The sequence below is a fragment of the Hyperolius riggenbachi genome, chromosome 12, assembly GCF_040937935.1.
Source record: "Hyperolius riggenbachi isolate aHypRig1 chromosome 12, aHypRig1.pri, whole genome shotgun sequence".
In the NCBI taxonomy this organism is placed as follows: Eukaryota; Metazoa; Chordata; class Amphibia; order Anura; family Hyperoliidae; genus Hyperolius; species Hyperolius riggenbachi.
This window is the reverse complement of record NC_090657.1, coordinates 14347202-14364880: the sequence shown is the minus strand read 5'-3', so window position 1 is coordinate 14364880 and position 17679 is coordinate 14347202. Positions and strand designations below refer to the sequence as shown.

The 17679-nt window shown below is 47.8% G+C and overlaps 1 protein-coding gene across 1 annotated transcript in view; it reads left to right on the top strand.

Moving 5' to 3' along the window:
- The window catches only part of G6PC3 (glucose-6-phosphatase catalytic subunit 3), a 53359-nt gene extending 37185 nt beyond the window's left edge, over positions 1 to 16174 (top strand). Inside the window, 5 exon segments of the mRNA XM_068264324.1 lie at positions 1573 to 1608; positions 1611 to 1650; positions 7922 to 8040; positions 11576 to 11717; positions 14126 to 16174. Of these exon segments, the coding sequence (XP_068120425.1) occupies positions 1573 to 1608; positions 1611 to 1650; positions 7922 to 8040; positions 11576 to 11717; positions 14126 to 14480 (692 nt within the window). The 3' untranslated portion in view covers positions 14481 to 16174.
- Positions 16175 to 17679: the final 1505 nt, after the last annotated feature.

The window sequence follows — 17679 nt, the reverse complement described above, 5'->3', positions numbered from 1 at the left end:
TCTGTCTAGTAACCTCCTCCTCCTCCTGCCCAGACTGAGCTCCCATAAGCCATTGCTACATGGAGTGCCAAGGCACAAAAGGAGCTGTGGGCGAGGCTTGTTTAGTTTATAGGGAATTCGAGTATTAAAACAAAACAAAAAAAGTATTTGGCTTGAGGAATGCCCTATAAACTATATGAAAGGAACACAATTATGCAATTAGTAAAAGTTTATCTCGGATCCACGGTGAGTCTGTTTCCTGTTGGGTGCTATCTGGTGGTGGATTGATAACAACTATTGTCATCAGAAGTTGGAATAACCCCAAATCACAGCAGAGAAATGATGGACTGTTTGTGATAGTATTGTTGTAAGAAGATGTGCGCTGGACTTTTTCCTTCTTATTTTCATGTGAAGTATTTGCTGTACTTAGTTGAGAGCGCACTCCCTCTTGGTTGTAGGGTTTGAGGGACCAGAGTGCTTTGACTATTTGATGATATTTGTGGTGGCGGTGGTTAGGGTCAGGCATCAGTGGGGAGGGAGGGGTAGGTTAGGGGTTAAGGTATCGGGGGTGAGGGGTGGTTAGGGTAAAGCATCGGTGGGGATTACTTAGGGTTAAGAGTCGATGGGGGTCGGTTAGGAGTTGGAAACAGTGGGGGGGGGGGGGGTTTAGTTTAGGCATCTTCGGGGGGAGGGGTGTGTTAGCGTTAGGCATCAGTAGAGAGGGCTTGTGTGAGAATAGAGTTACATAGTAAAATATCGGTTACATTTCCTGATATTTTTGTAATTACCACTGCACAATAGTAGAAGATCTGTCATTTTACCGATATTTTAGTAGCAGCTATTTCCGGCACCCAAAATTTGCATGGCGCCCATTTTGCATGTTCACACTAGACTGTTGTGAGTATTCCATTAAAGTGGATCAGAGAGAAACTTTTACTCATTGCATAATTGTGTTCCTTTCATATAGTTTATAGGGCATTCCTCAAGCCAAATACTTTTTTGTTTTGTTTTAATACTCTAATTCCCTATAAACTAAACAAGCCACGCCCACAGCTTTTCACAGTGCCTTGGCATTTTCAAACAGTAGCAAGGGCTTATGGGAGCTCAGTCTGGGCAGGAGGAGGTGGAGCTTACTAGCCATTGATCTCAGAGGCAGAGGGGAGGAGGACTGAATTTACACACAGGCAAGCTGATAGCATCTCCAGCCCTCAGCCTGTGACAATGTGACAAACAGAACACGGCTGCCCTCATCGTATCACAGGAATAAATAATCATAAACTGTTGAAGCTGTTTGCAGCTAGATTTGCTGTGTAAACTATCAAAACTTTAGATAAGATGTATAGACAAGTTACTTGTTATAGTTAGTTTTTCATATCGGATCCACTTTAACTGATTTAGTTATTTCCTGCAGAGAGGATAATACACCAAGTGTGCCTCCCAGCGTTTTTGTATTTACTAAATGCATGCTTGGAATCCTCGTGATTGGGAATTCCTTCTGAATTTTGTGGGATTCGGAATTTGTCAATTTCCAAGTATTCCTAGTCACTACATGTGTATGGCTACTAATTTGTCATTTGTTTGTGACCTTTGCAGGAAGCCCCTCCGGACACTGCATGATAACCGGCGCCGCCCTTGGCCTGTTGCGATGTACCTCTCTAACCACTCTGTGAGGTAAATGTCCTGGTAAATGTTGTTTGCTGATACTGGCCTCTCTGCTTACAGACTGAATAAGGAGAGCATCCCTAATGCTGAATACACACGGTTCGTTCCGCATCAAATGCGCCGCTCGATTCCTGACGAATCGATTATTCCCGAACATTTCCGAGCGCATTCCGATGATTTTTAGGTCGATTGCCATGTAAAGTATGGCAAATTGACCTAACGATCCATCGAAACGCGAATCGGACATGTCGGAAATAAATGAATCGACGGGAATCGAGCGGCGCATTGACGGGAATCGAGTGCGGGAACGAACCGTGTGTATCCAGCCCATCTAGGGAAAAACTCATTAGAAATAATTCTTAGAGACTCTGTAACAAAAATAGTTCCCCTGGGGGGTACTTGCCTCGGGAGGGGAAGCCTCAGGGTCCCAATGAGGCTTCCCCCCTCCCCTGTAGCTGCAGGCAGTCCAGCGCTGGCTCCCCTGGAGTCTCCAGCAATCCGGGCTCGACAAGCCTGACCTTCCCTGGCTCCAGCGGGTGGCGCTGTTGCGGCTCTCAGTATGGAGATAGGCGGAAATAGTCGATCTCTGTCGGGTCCGCTCTACTGCACAGGAGACTTGCAGGAGACTTGCGCCTGCGCAGTAGAGCGTCCCAACAGCAATCGGCTATTTCCGCTTATCTCCGCAAAGCGGAGAGCAATACTGCGCCTGCACTGGAGCCGGAAGGTAAATATTTACATCCCCGCCATTTGGAGGGGCACAGCGAGACCGCCGTGGGACACAGGAGGACGGAGGAAGCCTCGGTAGGATCCGGAGGCTTCCCCCACCCGAGGTGAGTACCTCCCAGGGGAACTTTTTGTAGTTACAGGTTTTCTTTAAAGTGTATCTGCGAAAAAGTGAATACTTACCTCAACAGTGGGAAGCCTTTGGATAGTCTAGAGGCTTCCTCCATCCTCCTCAACCCCACCGATCCATCACTGGGACCCTTGTGTGGGATCCATCACTTGGCTCAATAGGCTGCCCGTCACTTGACATGCAGCCTGTTGAGCCAATCATAGTGCGGGAATCACGTCCTTTGAAGTGACTGGACCCGAAGGGGCTCTGGGGCAGGACAAGTGGAGCGCCCCGTTATTGGCAGGGAGCGGGCGTAAGTGGCGCTGCTGTCATGGAGCTATAGCAGCGCAGCTTCACGAATCAAGGCCAAAGTCTTTGGTGGTTGCAGAGTGAAGGGCCACAAACAATGGACACTGAAGAGTACTTCCACCCCAATCCTGACCCCAGGGCCCCCCACCTGTCACTATCACTGCTATGGTTATTACTAGGACCTAAGTATACCTTTGCTACTGAAGTTTTCAAGCTGAAAAATCCTTCTTGCCTGCAGCTGTGCACCTATCCATACAGGCTTAAGATCACAGACCAAGTTCTTACAATAGTTCCACATTTACTTTATGTGAATTACAAAATCTGCATCCTCCTGTAGCACACAAAGGAAGAAAGGAAACCGAGAGTCCAATATAGTGAAGTATGTATTGGAATTAGGAGAATAGTTAAATGTAAGTAAATATACTCACAAATCAGGGTTACCGCGCAGGCAACCACTGTATAGGCAGGTGAGGAGATTAGACCCATCCCCACTCAGGATTAAGGTGTCGCTGTCTGTAGATCAGGAAATAAGGGTATATCACCCCTCCACCCCGGGGTGGACACTGGTATTGTAGAACGTGAACAGAGGCGCCAAAAGGATAAAATATGCTAAAATTGTTAACATTTTTAGGGAGGTAGTGGTGGACTCACCATCCCAAAACAGACATGAAGCTGTCGATTATCAACAAGAAAAAGTTATTTACATACTCCAAATAAAACAGGCAACGCGTTTCGCAGGTATATTCCCCCTTCCTCAGGCAATAAAGAGAAGGAGTCAACAAGAAAAATGTATTTACATACTCCAAATAAAACAGGCAACGCGTTTCGCAGGTATATTCCCCCTTCCTCAGGCAATAAAGAGAAGGAGTCAACAAGAAAAATGTATTTACATACTCCAAATAAAACAGGCAACGCGTTTCGCAGGTATATTCCCCCTTCCTCAGGCAATAAAGAGAAGGAGTCAACAAGAAAAATGTATTTACATACTCCAAATATAACAGGCAACGCATTTCGCAGGTTTATTCCCCCTTCCTCAGGCAATAATGAGAAGGCGTATCACACAGCAAGAAGTCTAGTATACGCCTAGCGCCTCTGATAATCGACAGCTTCATGTCTGTTTTGGGATGGTGAGTCCACCACTACCTCCCTAACAATTTTAGCATGTTTTATCCTTTTGGCGCCTCTGTTCACGTTCTACATTTTTCTGCTAGGATGCTGGGTAATGTAGTCTTGCGTTTGTTTCTCTTCCTACAATGTGTGTATGTTGCAGCAGCGACACTCCGATTCCATGCGCAGCCCCTTATTCCATGTGTATCATCCATGTACTGTAGCCCCTCCCATTCCATGTACAGCCCCTTCTTCCATGTGTATCATCCATGTACAGCAGCCCCTCCCATTCCATGTGCAGCCCCTTTTTCCATGTGTATCATCCCTGTACAGCAGCCCCTCCCATTCCATGTGCAGCCCCTTATTCCATGTGTATCATCCATGTACTGTAGCCCCTTATTTGCATGAATAGCTTCCTCGGGCATCAATTTCCCTTTATCATGTGTTGCTCCCCATTTTCAGCTTCCTGTTTCATACATTACAAAGAAATGAACAGCGCTACTTAAAAACAGATGAGTACTTACCTGCAAAAAAGTGCACACCCCACTCATGGGATTCAAATACACAATGAGCACACACATGACCTGTCTACCACTTGGAGGATGTTAGTTTCACTAACAATTTGCAATTTGTTAGGTACTTGTCCCTCCCACTGTCGAAGAAGTCTTTCCTCCATGGGAGGGGACCTAACACTAACTAAACCTACCTGTGCATATGCATAGCCTGGGCGCGCTACCAGTAAATTTAAATTTAAGAATTGCGCAGAAAAAGTGGGATCAGCGCATCACCAGGCCGCCTAACAAATTGCAAATTGTTAGTGAAACTAACATCCTCCAAGTGGTAGACAGGTCATGTGTATGCTCATTGTGTATTTGAATCCCATGAGTGGGGTGTGCACTTTTTTGCAGGTAAGCACTCATCTGTTTTTAAGTAGCACTGTTCATTTCTTTGCTATGTTTGATTTAATTCTGGTCAGCTGCTCCCACTTGATAGTTTTTCTTTGGTGTATATGCAGAGCCTCTGTTTGGGTTCAAGGTGCGTTTTGTAGTTCCTGGGGGGGCTCAGCGCATCTCTGAGCTGAGGCCATCCAGAGGCGGCCTGGTGATGCGCTGATCCCACTTTTTCTGCGCAATTCTTAAATTTAAATTTACTGGTAGCGCGCCCAGGCTATGCATATGCATAGGTAGGTTTTAGTTAGTGTTAGGTCCCCTCCCATGGAGGAAAGACTTCTTCGACAGTGGGAGGGACAAGTACCTAACAAATTGCAAATTGTTAGTGAAACTAACATCCTCCAAGTGGTAGACAGGTCATGTGTGTGCTCATTGTGTATTTGAATCCCATGAGTGGGGTGTGCACTTTTTTGCAGGTAAGCACTCATCTGTTTTTAAGTAGCGCTGTTCATTTCTTTGCTATGTTTGATTTAATTCTGGTCAGCTGCTCCCACTTGATAGTTTTTCTTTGGTGTATATGCAGAGCCTCTGTTTGGGTTCAAGGTGCGTTTTGTAGTTCCTGGGGGGGCTCAGCGCATCTCTGAGCTGAGGCCATCCAGAGGCGGCCTGGTGATGCGCTGATCCCACTTTTTCTGTTTCATACATTGCAGCCCCTCTTTCATGTCCAGCGGCCCCCGTGGGCTGCAGTTGCCCAAGGCGCAGGCCTTGGCGGCCTTTCCAGAAATCCGGCCCTGCTTATCCTACACAGATCATAAATAGGGGAGCTGTAGTTCTCCAGTCCTTGTGCCAATACAGCCCATCATTTCAATGGAGTAAGAGAAAGTGTGTAGCCCCTTGAATAGCTGGTAGGATGTATATATGTGTGTGTGTTCCCGATAGCACACCTGATCTGAGAGAAAACTACTTAGGCCACGTTCACAGTGGTGCGCTGCGGTGTAACGGACACTTTGTGATGCAGTTTACTACAATATACCACCGATGTTCACAGTGCGTTGGCAGTGTTGCGGTATAACAGGTTGTGGTAATGCACTGCATGCAATGCAAGCACGTTGCATCCGGCGCAGGAGACTTGGGTGCAGCCGGCGCCACCATAGGCCATAATTGGAATTCCGGCTACAGCGGCGCACAGGGAGTAACTTCGGCGCCGTCAGAGGACGGAGATGAAGTTACTTTTAAAACACAATAATTTGGCCTCCAGCAATAGCCGGAAGCCGAATTATTTCATTCCCCACCATCCATGGCGGCCTGGAGGGGAACAGTAGTTACCACAGCCGGGACTTGTGCAGCAGCAGGATAAGCCATATATTGGCTGTATCCTGCGCCAAAGTCTCCCGGCGCAGATTTTATACGTATGCCATGCAGTGTGTTTCTAGTAGACGTGCGCATTAACAGTAAAGGCGAAGCATACTTTTCATTTACTGTATGTTTCACTGTACTTGACGTGAGCATAACGTGTGTACCGCTGTCCCGATCCATTACGTTGTTTTCCTGCTGTCACAGGCAAGGCAACGGCCACTGTGAATTTTGTCTTGAAGGACAACTGTAGTGAGAGGTATATGGAGGCTGCCATATTTATTTCCTTCAAACAACACCAGTTGTCTGGCAGCCCTGCTGATCTATTTGGCTGCAGATGTGGCTGAATCACACCAGAAACAAGCATGCAGCTCGTCTTGTCAGATCTGACAATAATGTCAGAAACACCTGATCAGCTTCTTGTTCAGGGTCTATGGCTAAAAGTATTAGAGGCAGAGGGTCAGCAGGGCAACCAGGCGCCCGGTATTGCTTAAAAGGAAATAAACATGACAGCCTCCATATACCTCTCGCTTCAGACAGTTGACATTTAAAGTAAGCACAGAGGTACATACATGCTGGATCCACATACCCCTGTGCATGGCCTGTTCCTTTCCTCATTCAAGTGTTTATACAGAAAGAGGCAGGTATAAACACTGCCCCCCCCCCATTCCCTCCAGTTCTCCACCACACTCACTCCTTTTGAGGCTGGTTTCACACTACAAATTGACGTCGCACAGCCAAAAACAGGCCATCAGGGAACACCGCGTTACTACACGGTGTCATTCTGGCTTTGGAGTTTACAATGGAGGTCCACTTTAACCAGTTAATGACAATTGAACTCATTAAAACATTTTGTTTTAGCCTGTTAACGGCAACAGGACGTTTTAATAAGTCGTTCGTTTGCGCCGCTCCCGCCGCCGGTTACCGTCTGGTCACCGCGATCTGGGATTGGGGAAGAGGACCTCTACCCAGTCGCAGTGAATGGACATTCATAAAACAGGAAGCCGTCACAGTGTAGTCAAATGTAAAAAGAAAAGTGAACACTTCCTATAAAGGGAATGTTCACTAGCGCCATATTGTGGCCAAAAAGTAAGATTACACATACAGACACATACATCCATACACAATATTAATAACATTAATAACTTACACTTCCAAAGTCCCCCCCCCCCCCCCCCAAAAAAAAAATGTTTAAAAAAAAAACAACATAAATAGTTTCCTTAGGGACTCAGCTTTTTTAGTGTATTTTATGAGGGAAAATTACTTTTACTTACTACATAGAGGCTGGTAATTATGGACCAAACAAACAAACAAAAAAAAACCTGAAAAATAACACCTATATTTCCGCATAATATATTATTGCCATACATTGTGATAGGGACATAATTTAAACTGTTTAATAATCGGGACAACTGGGCAAATAAAATGCGTCGGTTTTATCCACAGGAGAACATTTAATTTAAACTATAATGGCTGAAAAGTGAGAAATAATGATTTTTTTCCCATTATTTTCTTATTTTTCTAGTTAAAACACATTTAGAATAGAAAAAAATCTTAGCAAAATGTACTACCCACAGAAAGCCTAATTTATGGCGAAAAAAACCAGGTATAGATCATTTTGTTGTGATAAGTAGTAATAAAGTTATTAGGGAACAGAAGGGAGGCACACTGACAGGTGAACATTGCTCTGGGCTGTTAGGGTAAAAACCCTTGGGGGTGAACTGGTTAAGGGTGAAGTTTTGTTTGTACCAGCTCTCCAGCAATAACACCCTTCGTTATCTTTCCACAGGGGTATTCTTGGCTATGTTCCTCTCCTCACATACGCTGTGCTGATGACAGGAATTGCTGTCTCTAGACTTCTGATCCTGGCTCACTTTCCTCACCAGGTGGTGGCTGGTATAATTGCCGGTAAGAGAACATCTGCATCCACAGGGGTGGCTGGTTATGAGTGTCTGGGCGTGGCCATACACTGTACACTCTGAGGCAGATCAGGTAATGATATTATCCACAAATCGACCATTTACCTGCATTACTGCTTTGCACCATTAGATGTCTGCCAGCTTTCAGCAGCTCTCATCTCCACAGCTGCTAGATTTGTGTAGCTCGATGCAGTACACAGCTAAAGGTGCCCATACACTCGTCAGATTGGCAGCAGATAGATAAGAAATGCATCTGATGATCTATCTGATGCGTTTTTAGAACATTTTTTACCAGGATAGAATTCCGATAGATTTCAGTTTGAAATCTATTGGAATTCTATCTGATGGCATTTTTTTGCCATCAGATTTCCATTAAGGCCAATGCAAACTGATAAGCAATCTCATCAGATCGACCTAAATTTTCCACCCTGCAAGTTCGATGGAAATCCATCGAAATCGATCGAAATCGGCCGTCGATCGGTCGATTGGCCAACCGATTTGCAATCGATCGATCGATCGATCGATCGGGATCGATCGGTCGGCCAGAAAATCGGCTGAGTGTATGGGCTGCTTAAGAGAAACGTGATCACGCACTGCAGTTGCCTGTGGCAACAGCATGCCTATGTAGGATAAATATGCAATCAATATTGCGTGTGTAGTAACGGTCAGAATCCCCAGCCCCTAGTGCATGCTGGGAGATGTGCCATTCCCAGCCCCTAGTGCATGCTGGGAGATGTTCATCCCTGGTGCATGCTGGGAGATGAGTGTCACAAGCCGCTGATGCATGCTGGGAAATGAGTGTCTCTGGCTGCTGGTGCATGCTGGGAAATGAGCATCCCTGGCTGCTGGTGCATGCTGGGAAATGAGCGTGCCTGGCCGCTGGTGCATGCTGGGAAATGAGCGTCCCTGGCCGCAGGTGCATGGTGGGAGATGAGCTTCCCTGACCGCTGGTGCATGCTGGGAGATGAGCGTCCCTGGTGCATTCTGGGAGATGTGCGTCCCTGGTGCATGCTGGGAGATGAGCGTCCTTGGCCGCTGGTGCATGCTGGGAAATGAGCGTCCCTGGCCGCTGGTGCATGCTGGGAGATGAATGTCCCTGGCCGCTTGTGCATGCTGAGAGATGAATGTCCCTGGCCGCTGGTGCATGGTGGGAGATGTGTGTCCCTGGCTGCTGGTGCATGCTGGGAGACGAGCGTCACAAGCCGCTGGTGCATGCTGGGAGATGAGCGTCCCTAGCCACTGGTGCATGCTGGGAGATGAGCATCCCTAGCCGCTAGTGCATGATGGGAGATGTGTGTCCCTGGCTGCTGGTGCATGCTGGGAGATGAGCATCCCTAGCCGCTAGTGCATGATGGGAGATGTGCGTCCCTGGCTGCTGGTGCATGCTGGGAGATGAGCATCCCTAGCCGCTAGTGCATGCTGGGAGATGAGCGTCACAAGCCACTGGTGCATGCTGGGAGATGAGCGTCCCTGGCCACTGGTGCATGCTGGGAGATGAACGTCCCTGGCCGCTGGTGCATGCTGGGAGATGAGCGTCCCTAGCCACTGGTGCATGCTGGGAGATGAGCTTTCCTAGCAACTGGTGCATGCTGGGAGATGAGCGTCACAAGCTGCTGGTGCATGATGGGAGATGAGCATCACAAGTCGCTGGTGCATGCTGGGAGATGAGCGTCCCTGGCTGCTGGTGCATGCTGGGAGATGAGCGTCCCTAGCCACTGGTGCATGCTGGGAGATGTGTGTCCCTGGCTGCTGGTGCATGCTGGGAGACGAGCGTCACAAGCCACTGGTGCATGCTGGGAGATGAGCGTCACAAGCCGCTGGTGCATGCTGGGAGATGAGCGTCCCTAGCCACTGGTGCATGCTGGGAGATGTGTGTCCCTGGCTGCTGGTGCATGCTGGGAGACGAGCGTCACAAGCCACTGGTGCATGCTGGGAGATGAGCGTCACAAGCCGCTGGTGCATGCTGGGAGATGAGCGTCCCTAGCCACTGGTGCATGCTGGGAGATGTGTGTCCCTGGCTGCTGGTGCATGCTGGGAGACGAGCGTCACAAGCCACTGGTGCATGCTGGGAGATGAGCGTCACAAGCCGCTGGTGCATGCTGGGAGATGAGCGTCCCTAGCCACTGGTGCATGCTGGGAGATGAGCATCCCTAGCTGCTATTGCATGATGGGAGATGTGTGTCCCTGGCTGCTGGTGCATGCTGGGAGATGAGCATCCCTAGCCGCTAGTGCATGATGGGAGATGTGCGTCCCTAGCCGCTAGTGGATGCTGGGAGATGAGCGTCACAAGCCACTGGTGCATGCTGGGAGATGAGCATTACCAGTCGCTGGTGCATACTGGGGGATGAGTGTCACAAGCCGCTGGTACATGCTGGGAGATGAGCATCCCTGGCTGCTGGTGCATGCTGAGAGATGAGCGTCCCTGGCCGCTGGTGCATGCTGGGAGATGTGTGTCCCTGGCTGCTGGTGCATGCTGGGAGATGAGCGTCACAAGCTGCTGGTGCATCCCAGGAGATGAGTTTCCCTGACCATAATGACTACATCTCCCGGTATGCACTAGCAGCTGGGGACACTCATCTCCCAGAATGCACCAGCAACTGGTAATGCTCATCTCCCAGCATGCACTAGCAGCTGGGGACACTCATCTCCCAGAATGCACCAGCAGTTGGGGACACGCTGGACTCACAGGCACTACCGTGGTTTAACAGCATTGGCTGCTGCAAGATGGACGCCCTCGATGGACGCAACCAGCGGTTAGATTTTTTTGTACATTTCTTGCTGAAATCTAGTAAAAAATCTTTTCCATAGTGGTAGTAATAGAGACCTCTCAGATCACATTTGAGCCAGCAGGGATCTATCTGTTGGTCGAATCTGGTGGCCATCTATAAGTGTGTGGCCACCTTAACTTTTATCAGTATTCTGATATACTGGTAACCATAACCTATACATATGCTTGTCACAGGAAGACAGCAAACATGTTTACATGGTTATATGTATTGCATAATTTGTCACACACTATGCAGTAAAAAAAATCCAAAATCCTTTGCTCTAAAAGATTATTTACAGCATATTATATACTACCACCATTTTCTTTTACTAGAACAGCATTCAAAGGGTTAAACACAGGACTTACAATCTCCCTGCCAGGAGAGCTGGACGCATCTGAACTGGAGATAATGTTATCTTGTGTTTACTTCATTGTATCAAGTGAGGAATGTAAACACTTCTCTGACTGTGCAGACTCTCCTGAACACAGACTCAGAAAGCATTTCTACTCAAAGTTCAAGATGAATAAAGCAGTTATGAATAAAATGCAAAGGCAGCTCTCAGAGCAAAAAAAACTGTACTTTGGGAACTTGTAATTTCTAAATGAATAATAATACTTACGTACAAATGCAAATATGATAACCGTATGGTGTATACAAAGTAGGAAAACATGTTTTTATTGAATATTATGTCAGGATTTTATACCGCTTTAAAGCAAAATAAAAATGATTAAGTGCAGCTCCTTGTGCTTCTCCCAGGTGTGCTGTTGGGATACGTATTGCAGTCCTATGTCCCCTATAGACGCAGCTTTATGTTCTACACACTGGCTTCCCTGAACCTTCTGCTCGGTGCTCTTCTGGTGTATTGGGGAATCAGTGCTTTTGGGGTAGACTTGTCTTGGTGAGTACAAGCTGTATTTGACTGACCCTTTTTAACCTATCACCTCAGTTTACTGTCATGAGAGGGGACACAGAAAGACAGGAGAGGGCACAGAGGGGACACAGAAAGACAGGAGGGGACACAGAAAGGCAGAAGAGGTCACAGAGGGGACACAGAAAGACAGGAGAGGGCATAGAGGGGACACGGAAAGACAGGAGAGGGCACAGAGGGGACACAGAAAGACAGGAGAGGGGACACAGAAAGACAGGAGAGAGCACAGAGGGGACACAGAAAGACAGGAGAGGGCACAAAGGGGACACAGAAAGACAGGAGAGGGTACAGAGGGGACACAGAAAGACAGGAGAGGGCACAGAGGGGACACAGAAAGACAGGAGAGGGCACAGAGGGGACACAGAAAGACAGGAGAGGGCACAGAGGGGACACAGAAAGACAGGAGAGGGCACACAGAAAGACAGGAGAGAGCACAGAGGGGACACAGAAAGACAGGAGAGGGCACAAAGGGGACACAGAAAGACAGAAGAGGGCATAGAGGGGACACAGAAAGACAGCAGAGGGGACACAGAAAGACAGGAGAGGGCACAGAGGGGACACAGAAAGACAGGAGAGGGCACAGAGGGGACACAGAAAGACAGGAGAGGGCACAGAGGGGACACAGAAAGACAGGAGAGGGCACAGAGGGGACACAGAAAGACAGGAGAGGGCACAGAGGGGACACAGAAAGACAGGAGAAAGCACAGAGGGGACACAGAAAGATAGGAGAGGGCACAGAGGGGACACAGAAAGACAGGAGAGGGCACAGAGGGGACACAGAAAGACAGGAGAGGGGACACAGAAAGACAGAAGAGGGCATAGAGGGGACACAGAAAGACAGCAGAGGGGACACAGAAAGACAGGAGAGGGCACAGAGGGGACACAGAAAGACAGGAGAGGGCACAGAGGGGACACAGAAAGACAGGAGAGAGCACAGAGGGGACACAGAAAGACAGGAGAGGGCACAGAGGGGACACAGAAAGACAGGAGAGGGCACAGAGGGGACACAGAAAGACAGGAGAGGGCACAGAGGGGACACAGAAAGACAGGAGAGGGTACAGAGGGGACACAGAAAGACAGGAGAGGGCACAGAGGGGACACAGAAAGACAGGAGAGGGGACAGAGGGGACATAGAAAGACCGGAGAGGGCACAGAGGGGACACAGAAAGACAGGAGAGGGCACACAGAAAGACAGGAGAGAGCACAGAGGGGACACAGAAAGACAGGAGAGGGCACAGAGGGGACACAGAAAGACAGAAGAGGGCATAGAGGGGACACAGAAAGACAGGAGAGGGTACAGAGGGGACACAGAAAGACAGGAGAGGGCACAGAGGGGACACAGAAAGACAGGAGAGGGGACAGAGGGGACACAGAAAGACCGGAGAGGGCACAGAGGGGACACAGAAAGACAGGAGATGGCACAGAGGGGACACAGAAAGACAGGAGAGGGCACAGAGGGGACACAGAAAGGCAGGAGAGGGCACAGAGGGGACACAGAAAGACAGGAGAAAGCACAGAGGGGACACAGAAAGACAGGAGAGGGCATAGAGGGGACACAGAAAGACAGGAGAGGGGACACAGAAAGACAAGAGAGGGCACAGAGGGGACACAGAAAGACAGGAGAGGGGACACAGAAAGACAGGAGAGAGCACAGAGGGGACACAGAAAGACAGGAGAGGGCACAGAGGGGACACAGAAAGACAGGAGAGGGGACACAGAAAGACAGGAGAGGGCACAGAGGGGACACAGAAAGACAGGAGAGGGCACAGAGGGGACACAGAAAGACAGGAGAGAGCACAGAGGGGACACAGAAAGACAGGAGAGGGCACAGAGGGGACACAGAAAGACAGGAGAGGGCACAAGGGGGACACAGAAAGACAGGAGAGGGCACAGAGGGGACACTGAAAGACCGGAGAGGGCACAGAGGGGACACAGAAAGACAGCAGAGGGGACACAGAAAGACAGGAGAGGGCACAGAGGGGACACAGAAAGACAGCAGAGGGCACAGAGAGAACATATAAATCCAGCAGAGGGCACACAGAGTGACAGACACAGAAGGAGAGGACACGGGGAGGAAGGAGGGGGACACTGGAGACACAATGTTCTGACTTACAAACAAATTCAGCTAATGAACGAACATACAGTCCCCTCCTGTTAACCGGAGACTGTAAATATGAGGAATTTTCTTGGAGTCTTCAGTTTCTGCATAATATCCACTTTCACATCAGTTACACAGAAACACAAGCAATGTTTGCTTCTCGTTTATTGCACTTTGTATCCTATCCTCCAACACTATAAGTGTATATTACTTGCTAGAGAGTTCTTCAAGGCCACGATTCTCCAAGTAACCTCTGCTTTATGCTTCTCACTTCTGTTAGGTCCATTCATCTGGCCACTAAATGGTGTTCCAAGTCAGAATGGATCCACCCAGAGACCAGACCGTTTTCTTCTGTCACCAGGAGCAGCGGGAACCTCCTGGGACTGGGACTGGCCTTACACTGCCCCCTCTACCAGGGACTGCAGAGGAATATTCCAAGCATGGGGCAGAACGCCATTTCACTGCTATTGTCCATCCTGTTCCTGAAGCTGCAGCAGTCCCTTCCTCTTCCCATATCCCCGCCTCCCCTGTACTATGTGCTGAACCTCGTGCGCCATGCGCTCTGCCCCCTCGCGGTCATCATCCTGGCTCCATATCTGGTGAGAGGACTTGGGGACGCTCACAAGAGAGATTGATGATTATAGCATCTTACGGTTCTTAGGGCATTCATAGTCATAGTTGTGTTTATCTATTACAGGATGGATTTATTTTTCTCTGTTCTTTTACCATATGTAACAATTTGCCTACACACTGCCATGAGCCAATTTTTTAGGTTCAGCTTTTTGCCAAGAAGAACAGGTTTGTGAGGAGCCTGCAGTTTAGGTTCAGTTTTGTTTAATTTTGAGTGAAAGGGCAGATGGCTGCTTATACTCGTGGCCAGATTTGAGGTAAGGGCACAAAGGCCATGGCCTAAGGCACTAGGAAGCAAGGGGTGGGAAGTGGGCTGGCACACTAAGGCAGTTAAACTGCTAAACATGTAAACTGCAGCAGTCACAAACCCAGCCGTGCCTGCCTTGCTTCCACAAGGGTGAGAAGTGGAGCACTGGTCCTCCTGTGCTCCCCCCCCCCCCCCCCCAATCCTGTGCTGTACTCCCTCCAAGGGCAGGGTGGGGGGAGCAATGGGGGAGGGGCTACATCAGCCCCGCCTTTCACCCACCCATCCCTGGGGGAGTGGGAACAGCCACTCTTTGTATTTTGGATTTTATATAGATTACAGTGCCTCGCGCACCCAAGATCTAGTTTGCCCTTTATCTTCTGAGTATTTCTCACGTTCTTACATTACAGTAGTGAGTTTTCTAGTTACCATTTTAGGGGTAAGTTAATATTTGGGAGTTGTATGCTATTTCTATTAGGGATGGTCAATGAGATGCAAATAATTTGGAGTTGGTGCAGCATTATGCACATTTTGTATGCAAATGTATGCTTGAACATGAACCAATCAGATCCTGCTGAGGTAGAATTTGATTGGTCTGTTTTCAAGCTGCCTAAATGAGACATAAATACAGGAGAACAGAAAAGTCTGTCACTATAGGTGAATGTAAGCATAGTGACACTGAGTGACAAGATCCAAAATTGTGCAACATAAATGTGTTGAACAAATTTCGATGAAACATCAATGGAAGCAAAAATGATTGCAGTAAGTGTCCAAAAAGCTGTACCTGGGTGGTGGTGGGAGGCAGCAGCAGGGGTGGGCGCCAGTAAGGTGCATAATCCTGGATCAACGCAAAATGATTTGCATCTCACCGACCATTGCTAATCTCTATATCCAGATGTAGGTTTCCCAATCACTTTTCACTAGAAGCTAAGATAAGGTGTAGCTGTAAGAAAAATAAGCAGAGAATAAATACTGGTACTTACCTCAGTAGAAGGAAGCCCCTCCTCCACCCTTCTCGCCTCCACGTGCTGGGACCCTCCAAACATATTCCAACAGAGGCTTGTGGGATACTTGCATGCGGTTGTGCACGGCTGCCCTGCAGACGCACAATGATGACCCGTGCCTGGGCAGTACCACGTAGCCACGTGTGTACGAGCGGCTCCATAGTACTGTGTAGACCATCATTACACCTGTCCAGGTGCAGCCCCGCTCGTACACTGATGGGACCGCGGCCGTAAGGAGGAATAAGGTGTCGGCGAGCAGCGGTGGCTGCAGGAGGATCGGAGAAGCATCTGGATCATCCACAGATAGGCTGCTCTCTACTGAGGGAAGTATCTAACGTAAGAATAGTTTGATTGTAATGCTTCGGTAGGTAGAAAGATGGGGTTTTTTTATACCTTTTTTCAGCTATATAGCGAAGACGATAATTTATTAAATCCATTTGTTCCCTATAAATTGTCCATTTGCATCTTTTCTCATAACCCACCATGGTCACCATTATTACAGCATGTGTCGCAGTATTTCTATTTTATTATGTGTGTATGAACGCGCTCCAAACATCTTCTCTATTTACATAGCACTGAATCTTCCATCCCATTGTACAGATTTCCCTGATTCTTTCATTCACTGCTACAATACTTATTCAGGTTTGTATATTGAGGAGTAAAAAATACATATATCCAGGCACATCGCCTCTAGTTAGGACAGTAAATAAGTTATTAAGGAAAGGGAGGTGCTGAAGGGGGTGTGGCTAGAAAACAGCAAAAATCTATTAACCCTTCACACTCTCACATGCAAATGTTCAGACAAATGAATTCACAGATTCACTCCTCCAGGCACCACTGTTATCCCTACAGCTAAGTTACAAGCCGGGGTTTTAGTTCACAGAAGAATGCATTTTTATGCTTAGTCACCTATACTGCGCAGAAGTACCCAGGTAAACATAGGTGTCCTAACTCTGGCCCTGTAACATGCATAGTGCAGACATGCAAACACATTCACTGCATCAAACCTATCAAGGGATTAGGAACACACATCCTGACGTCCTCTCCTGGGACAGATAGTGCATCTTACCAATCGCACAATGGAGCTAACGTAATGCACCCATGTGTACCATGCACATACACCAGCATAACATTTGCATGTGAGAGTGCGAAGGGTTAATAGATTTTTGCTGTATATTGAGGAGTGACAGTATATCCTATACTAGGTGGACTGCAACATGTTCTCGTTGGGAAGAGATTCATATTGGTCAAGGCAAAGTTACATGAATTGAAGTATAATCAATGTGTTATATTGGCAGTTATACTATGCTATGCAGTGTATTGGCAGTTATGCTATGCAGTGTTATTGGCAGCTATACCATGCTATGCAGTGTATTGGCAGTTATACCATGCTATGCAGTGTATTGGCAGTTATAGTATGCTATGCAGTGTATTGGCAGGTATACCGTGCTATGCAGTGTATTGGCAGTTATACCATGCTATGCAGTGTATTGGCAGTTATAGTATGCTATGCAGAGTATTGGCAGGTATACCGTGCTATGCAGCGTATTGGCAGTTATACCATGCTGTGCAGTGTATTGGCAGTTATACCATGCTATGCAGTGTATTGGCAGTTATACCATGCTGTGCAGTCTATTGGCAGTTATACTATGCTATGCTATGCAGTGTATTGGAAGTTATACTATGCTATGCAGTACATTGGCAGTTATACCACGCTATGCAGTGTATTGGCAGGTATACCGTACTATGCAGTGTATTGGCAGTTATACCATGCTGTGCAGTGTATTGGCAGGTATACCGTGCTATGCAGTGTATTGGCAGTTATACCATGCTATGCAGTGTATTAGCAGTTACACTATGCTATGCAGTGTATTGGCAGTTATACTATGCTATGCAGTATATTGGCAGTTATACCATGCTATGCAGTGTATTGGAAGTTATACTATGCTATGCAGT